Genomic DNA, 8,176 nt, shown 5'->3' on the forward strand with positions numbered 1-8,176 from the left:
TCTGTGTCTGTGTTAATTGGTTTCCCTTTTCTTTGTTGAAGAGGGTCTGTGCAATCCTTCTGCCTAGTCCGCCATCTTGCCCCGCCTGCTGCTAGATTTTTGTGTGTTGACTTTGTGTCCTTCAATTTTGCTTGGCTAATTTATTAGCTCTAGTAGCTTTTTTGTGGATTGTTTGGGGTTTTCTATGTATAAGAGCTTGTCGTCTGTGAAAAAAAGATAGTTTTACTTCCTTCTTCCTGATTTGGATAACTTCTATTTCTTTTTCTTACCTAATTGCTTTGGCTAGAACTTCCAGTACAGTATTGAATAGCAGTGACAAGAGCAGTTATTCTTGTCTTATTCCTGATCTTAAGCTGGAAGTTCTCAGTCTTTCTCCATTGAGTATAGTATTAGCTATGTTTTTTTTGTTTTTTTAAATTGTGATTTGGGTGAAAATTTACAGAGCAAATTCACTTTCCATACAGCAGTCTGCAAATACTTTGTCTCATGACATTGACTACAATTTACCACAATGCAACAGCTCCCTTCCCACTTCCTCCCCATAGTTGCCTCTTCCCCTGTGTCCATCCCTCCATGCACTCCTGCCGCCTGAGCTGTCTCCCTGTGCATAAACAGCTTTTCTTTCTCCCATGATTGTTCTCTCCAAGGAGTGTATCTACCTCAGGTAAATGTTCAGCTGATATGCCTGTCTTTTGTTTGGCTGGAAGCCACAGGTGTGGGTTCAATTCCAGACATGAAGGACAGCTAGGGGCCATAGTCTCAGGGGTTCCACCAGGCTCTATCAGACCAGCAAATTTGCCCCCCCCCTTTATTTTTTCTAAATGATTTTGAGTTTTGTTCCACATTGTTCTCCCTCTCTATCCAGGATCTCCTACATAGATCGCCATCTGAGTGGTTGATAGTGGTAGCTGGGCACCATCTAGTTCTTCTGGTCTCATAGTTGTATAAGCTATGGATCACATGGTGTACCAGTTGCTAGGACTAATCGTTTCCATGAATCTTTGGTTTTCTTCTTCTTTGCTCTGGACGAGGAGAGACCCATCGTTGCATCTAGATGGCTGCTTGCAAGCTTTTAAGATCCTAGTCACTACTTGCCAAAGTAGGAGGTGGAACAATGTTTTGTGTAGTATGTCATGCCAATTGAGCTTGACGTCCTCTGCGACTATGGTCCCAAGCCCACCAGTTCAACTTAGTCCCTCTTGGTTGCTGGCTATGACCAAGAAGTGACTACAGCCTTGTCCCTTGTCAGCTCTACTATGCACCTGGGAATTCTTATAGATCATAGAAATACACTTAGAGGACCATTGTCCGCCAACCCTATACATGGTTCTTGGGTACATTCCCTGTTTCATAGATATACCTAATAGTTCAGGTATATAGGTTATGTTTGATAATAGCTATGGATTGTTTATAAGTATTCTTTCATATTGAGTAGTTTTCCTTCTATCCCTAGCTTGTTGGGTTTTTATCATGAAAGTATGTTGGATTTTGTCATATGCATTCTGTGTCAGTTGTTCTATTAATGTGGTATAATATACTGATTGATTTTTTTAATGTTGAGCTACCCTTGTGTTCCTGAGATAAATCCACTTGACTATAGTACAGGCTGTCTCTGGGTTATCAATATCTGACTTACATACAACCTGTAGTTATGATTCAGCCCCTGTAAAGTCTGTTACGTTAAAAATTTGAGCTGGCTACAGTAGATCATAATAAGAGATGCTACTTTGTGATAAGCATTAAAACGTTATTAGGTTAAACATGTTTTAATGTACCTGGAAGTGTTTTGTTAATGTTTTCTTATGCAAAGAAAGGTACACTCTATCCCATATACTGATGTTAGATGTTGTTGTTGTCAGGTGCCGTCATGTTGTTTCCGACTCATAGCAACCCTTTGTACAGCAGAACAAAACACTGCCTTTTCCTGTGCCAGCTCCACGATCCTTGCTATACCTGAGCCCATCGTTGTAATCACTGTGTCAATCCATCTTGTAGCAGGCCTTCCCCTTTTTTGTTGACCCTCCACTTTACTGAGCATGATATCCTTCTCCAGGGAGTGGTCCTTTCTTACAACATGACCAAAGTAGGTGAGATGAAGTCTGGCCATTTTTGCTTACAAGAAGCATTCTGGCTGTACTTCTTCCAGGACAGATATGTTAGTCCTTTTAGCAGTCCATTGTACTTTCAGTATTCTTCACCATCACCACAACTCAGAAGCATGGACTCTTCTTCTGTCTCCCTTACTCATTGCCCAGCTGTCACATGCATATGAGGCAATTGAAAATACCATGGCTTCTGTCAGGTGCACCTGAGTCTTCAAGGAGGCATCTTTGCTCTTCAGCACTGAAAGAGGTCTTTTGCAGCCAATTTGCCCAGTACTATATTAGGTATGAACCTACAAACTACTTAACTGTTCCAACTTACATACAAATTTGACTTAAACACAGATTATGGTATGGAACTCATTTGTCATCCTGGGACTGCCTGTACTTCATTTTATTTGCCAGATTGATGAATGTATAATTGTTTCAAGTTTTTGTCTATTATAAGAAAGCTTCTATGAACATTTACATACAAGTTTTTATGTGAATATATGATATGGTTTCATTTCTTTAGGTTAATATGTATAGAGTGAAATGGTCAGATTCTATGTTAAATTATTTTAAAAAATAAATGAGTAACCTCAGGTTGTTTTCCAAAGTGGTGGTACTTTTTTACATTGCATTTATTGTGCCTTCTTTTGAATTTAGTATGTTTTATTGTTACATTTTATTTCTTTTTGGCTTATTAACTATATATGCTTGGCTCATACAGTCCTTCATTCACTGCTTTCTGGCTTTGAGAAGGTTACCTAAACTCTGTGCCTCAGTTTCTTCAACTATAAAATGGGAGTATTAATAAATACACCTCATACAGAGCTCATTTCTCAGTATTAGGACTCACCTACCCTCCCCCTTTCATTATACTATAATTTTTTCTAGATAGGGGAAGTAGAAATTCTCATTTAGCTGCACTCCGCATTCATTGACAAGGTAGAATGTGCCTATTATGCTCTAGGCATTAGGTCAAGCATTACCCTGATATCAGCCTCTTGTTTTCATAAATAAAGTTTTACTGGAACACAGCCATTCATGCATAGTATTGTTTATGGCTGCTTTTGCAGAGTTGAGTTGTTCAAGCTGAGATCATGTAGTCAGCAAGTCTGAAATCTACTGTCTGGCAAGGAGCTCTGGTAGCACAGTGCCAAAGACATATCTGCCTGCTAATCGGAAGGTTGGTGGTTCAGACTCAACAGCCACTCTGCAGAAGACTGGGCAGTCTACTTCTATAAAGATTTACTGCCTTGGAAACCCAATGAGGGTTGCTGTGAGTCCGAATCAACTCAATGGCAGTGGGTTTGGTTTGGTTTTGGCCTTTTATGGGGTTTGGTTTTTTTAGGTATGGGGTACATAGAAAGTGAGCTTTGATTCTTCTCAGTGTGGTAATTGCTCGGTACAGGAGAGAGGAAAATATCGACATCAGTGTGTAGAGTTAAGATGAAGAGTCTCCTGCCTTCATAGTATTTGTTTCTGTTCACCAGTCATCAGATTATCTTCTACAAGAGAACCCCCTCCCCCAAAGAATTGATCCTCCTGCTTTCCTTAATACTTATCCCACTTAACTTCTCTCATCAAGCCCCTTTTTCTTGATTCACAACATGTATATACAGAACCCAGTCTAATAGCTTCTTCCCTATCATTCTGTCCCTTTTGATATGCTTTTTCTCCAATTATAATTACAAATTGAAGCTCAATTGCATTCCCTTCCCTCCCTCTTTGAGATATCCCACCATCCTGATATTGGTGCTTATCATCATTCCTTTGCTTTACTGTTTCCACTGCATATGTATATATCCCTGACCAGTATCTAATAAAATTATTTTCTATATTTAAAACATTTGTATAAATAGCATGCTGTATATATTCTTTTTCAGGTTGCATTTTTGGCTCAGCAGTGTATTTGTTATCTGTGACCATCCAGCTCTAGTTATTTGACTCTCATTTGTATCTGGCTTTACAGTATGTGGACATGCCATAGTTTATTAATCCATTCTTTTTCTCATGATTTTTTTTCTTTTCTTCCTAATTAAGTTGACCTTTTACTTTAATTCTTTATTTTTAACAGTTTTATTGAGATAAAATTTACAGGTAAAGTTAATGTCGTTAAACTGTACAATTTAATATTTCTTAGCAGATGTAGAGTTTTCCAACCATTGGTGTTATCTATTTTTAGAACATTTTTATCATCCACAAAAAGAATATTGTACCTATTGGCAGTCACTTAGGAGTCACTGGGTGGTACAAACAGTTAAGCACTTGACTACTAACTAAAAGGTTGGCAGTTTGAACTCACCCACAGTACCTTGGAAGGAAGGCCTGACTGTCTACTTCTGAAAAGTCACAGCCTTGAAAACTCTGTTGAGCACAGTTTTACTATGCCATACGTGGGGTTACCACAATTCGGAATTGACTGCATAGCAATGGGTTTGGTTTGTCTTTTTTAGCAGTCATTGCTTATCGTCCCCATCCTATTTCTACACTCAACCTGAAGCAACCAGTCTGTCTTTGTAGATTTGTCTGTTCTAGACATCTCCTAAGGCATTTGACTGTTAACCAGAAGGTTGGCGGTTCAAACCCACCAGCCACTCTGTGGAAGTAAGATGGGGTGATCTACTTCTGTAAAGATTTACTACCTTAGAAACCCAGTGGGGGGCGCTATGAGTTGGAATTGACTTGATGGCAGTGAGTTTGGGGTTTTTTATTTTTGGACATTTCATATAAATGTGATTGTATAATATGTGGTCTTTTATGACTGGTTTCTTTCACTTAGCATGATGTTTTTGAGGCTCATCCGTGATGTAGCATGTACATAATAGGTTTTTAAATTGTTTACAGTTTTTTGCTTTTACAAATGATTCTTTGTATGTGCTTGGGGATCTTAGATTCTAAATGATCTTTTACTGTTAACAGTAAAAATCTGGTCTCATTGTTTTACTAAGTTCTGGATGAAAAGACAAAGCTAATGTTCATTTACAAAAATATAATTGAGTGCCTTAGTAGTGAGTAAGGCACAGTCTTTACCTTTTGAAGAATCTCTCACAGTGTAGTTGGATTAGAATGACTAATTTTGAAACTATGGAAGTGCTACAAAAGACAAAGCAAAATTGTAAGGAAACAGAAGGAGGAGCAGTTGATTGCTTGGGAGATACTACAAAATGTTACAAAGGGAGTGACATTTGATCTGCATCTAGACCCTGGAAAATTAATAAGATTTCAACAGGTGGGTGAGAGGGCATTCTGAAAGGAGAAACAGTATACAGGGGCATTAAGAGATGAAAGAGCTTTTTCTAGGAACTTATGGGAGATAGAGGGGCCTGAAGGATATTGAGGCAGGACAGGAGACTAAAGGGTTTAGGCTTATTGGTCTGAAAGTACTATTGCAACTATTGGAACAATTAGCAAGATGGAGACACAGTTACATTTGTGTTTTAGTAAGAGAACTCTGACAGTATGGAGGGTGGGCTGGAGATAGGAGACTTAGAGGTAGAATGGTCTATTGGAAGGTAGTTCAGGTCTTTTAGGTGCTTGATGATGACCTCGAACTTGGTTATGGTAGTAGGAATGAGAGGAGATGGAATGGAGAAACATTTTTGAGGTTAAATTGTCAGGACTTATTGACTGGGTGGAGCCCTGGTGACATACTGGTTTAACTGCTCAGCTGCTAACCCAAAGCTGGAGATTTGAAACTTTATTCTTTGGGAAAAAAGATGGCACATAGCATATTGTTTGGATGGTGAAGAAAAAGACTTCTGTGACTCCCAAGTGAAAGGTGATCTTTCACTTGGACAACTGAATACCCTCTACATAGTCAAGATTAACTTGCTACATCAGAAGCCATATACTTTTTGCAGGGAAAAATCTGCTTCAGTTTGCTTTAAAGAATAAAATAACTTATTAAGATTTAAAGTGCTTTATTTCTAGTTTGAGAATGAAACAGATTTGTACTAAGCCTAAGCCTGGAATCTAAAATTTTTTGGCCTGAACAATCAAACTATTATTAATTATCTCTTCCTCACAGCCAAAGGAGTGCAATGGTGTAAAGCTTCCAGTGGATGCTAGTAAACCTAATCCAAATGATGTGGAGTTTGATAATCTATATTTGGACATGAATGGAATCATCCATCCCTGTACTCATCCTGAAGACAAGTACGTACCTGTTTTTGTCAGTGATATCACAAATTCAAGAAGTGGTACCATGTTGTATTACATTGTTTGCTTGTAATTATAGACCAGCACCAAAAAATGAAGATGAAATGATGGTTGCAATTTTTGAGTACATTGATAGACTTTTCAATATTGTAAGACCAAGGCGACTTCTCTACATGGCAATAGATGGAGTGGTAAGTCCTAAAATAATTAACCTAGAAAAGTTCATTTTTATTTCTGCTGTGTCCCTAGTATATAGAATGAAAGTTATCTAAGTAATGAAAAATGTTGACTGTGGTGAGTTTGAGAAAGAAAGCCTGACCCTTTAGTCATTTATTCAAACATCTTTTAAGTGCCTAATGTGTGCCAGGCACTGTGAGATACTGGTGATGTTAGTGAGTGCTCATGCTTTTGAAGTACTTACTACCAAAGAGAGGGAGACTTAAGGGATCATGAGTTTAGTCACTTAAGAACTTTCTATCAACACTAGGTAACACATGGGAGGGTACTAAGGGATTAAGGGAAGAGGAGAGGTCAGTATTCCTAGGGGATGTAAGAAATAGGAGGTGCCTTTTGTCCTATTTCTTTAAGGGTGAAGAATAATAGGGCAGTGGTGGGGAATGGGTAGGACAACGTGGAAATGGGGGCTTTTTACAGTTCTGAAATGGGTTAGGTAAACACAATATCTATGCATTTGACTACACTTGACACATTTGGATAGTGCAGATGGTTTGTACTGGAAGGGAAGTAGAGCAACTACTAGAGGAAGTTTGGACTTGGGACAATACTTGGGAGTTTGGATTTTATCCTTATGCCATGATTAGTTATCAGAATGATTTAAGAAGGGAGTAGCTTCGTGACCTGTAATAAAACCAAATAGAGTCTAAATGACCAACAAAGTATATATCAGGGCTTAGAGAAAAATAAATCATAACCCTACATTTCTTTAGTCATTTTCAATTAGATTTTCTTTTAGATTAAGCACATGCAAGGGAGCTCTGGTAACATAGTGCCTAAGGCACTTGACTGCTAACCAGAAGTCTGGCAGTTCAAACCCACCAGCCACTCCTCGGAAGGAAGGTTGGGCAATCTACTTCCGTAGTGATACTGCCTCAGAAACCCAGGGAGGGGTCGCTATGAGTCAGGCCCGACTCGACGGCGCGTAACAACAACAATAGGGACTATTAGGAGCACTGGTGGTGTAGTGGTTAAAGCATTCAGCTGCTAACCAAAATGTTGACACTTTGAACCCAGCAGTCACTCTGCAGGAGAAAGATGAGGCAGTCTGTTACTGTAAAGATTTACAGCCTTGTAAACACTATGGGGCAATTCTACTCTGTCCTAAAGGTTTACTGTGAGTCAGAATCCACTTGATGGCAGTGGGTTTTTTGTTTTGAATTTAGGGACTAATGGAATGATTTTGGAAATCCATAAAAATTTGAGTCAAAAAGATTAGCCTTTTAGGTTGATACACTCACTGAAAAACAGTAGCTACCTGATAAATTGCTAAGTTGCAGTTACAGTATAGTGAAGAATAAACAAAAGGAATATATCTTATTTAGAGTGCATTTCAAATCACATTCAGTTAAAATTCTTGAAGAAAATCTTCAACTTAATCCAGTGTGCCCTTACTGATAGATGAAGTATAAAATATATGGATAGTTATGTATGCACATAGTACATATGTGTGCACACATTTTTTAAGATCAGTTTCCATTATTCCATTGCTATTATTTTATTTGCTGTTGCTTTTAAAGTATAAATATAGATCATAGGACTTGGTACTTGAGAGGGCTAGATTAGATAGTCTGGTTGGAAAGGAAACTGTTCAAACGAAAATTGAAAAGAATTTACATTTAGCTGTAGATAGGATGCTTTAGAGTTCCATCCAACCTCAGCTTAGTTTGTTGTTGTTGTTGTTATGTGCCGTC

At 38.4% G+C, this 8,176-nt stretch overlaps 1 protein-coding gene across 1 annotated transcript in view; it reads left to right on the plus strand.

Annotated features, from left to right (window-relative positions):
* Nucleotides 1-8,176, plus strand: part of XRN2 (5'-3' exoribonuclease 2) — a 115,561-nt gene that overhangs the window by 15,262 nt on the left and 92,123 nt on the right. The window contains exons 2-3 of the mRNA XM_007950360.2: nucleotides 6,118-6,245; nucleotides 6,328-6,439. Coding sequence (XP_007948551.1) covers nucleotides 6,118-6,245; nucleotides 6,328-6,439 — 240 coding nt within the window. The remainder of the gene's footprint in view (nucleotides 1-6,117; nucleotides 6,246-6,327; nucleotides 6,440-8,176) is intronic.

The sequence above is a fragment of the Orycteropus afer genome, unplaced genomic scaffold, assembly GCF_000298275.1.
Source record: "Orycteropus afer afer isolate SDZICR_OR568_19922 unplaced genomic scaffold, OryAfe1.0 scaffold00269, whole genome shotgun sequence".
Classification (NCBI taxonomy): Eukaryota; Metazoa; Chordata; class Mammalia; order Tubulidentata; family Orycteropodidae; genus Orycteropus; species Orycteropus afer.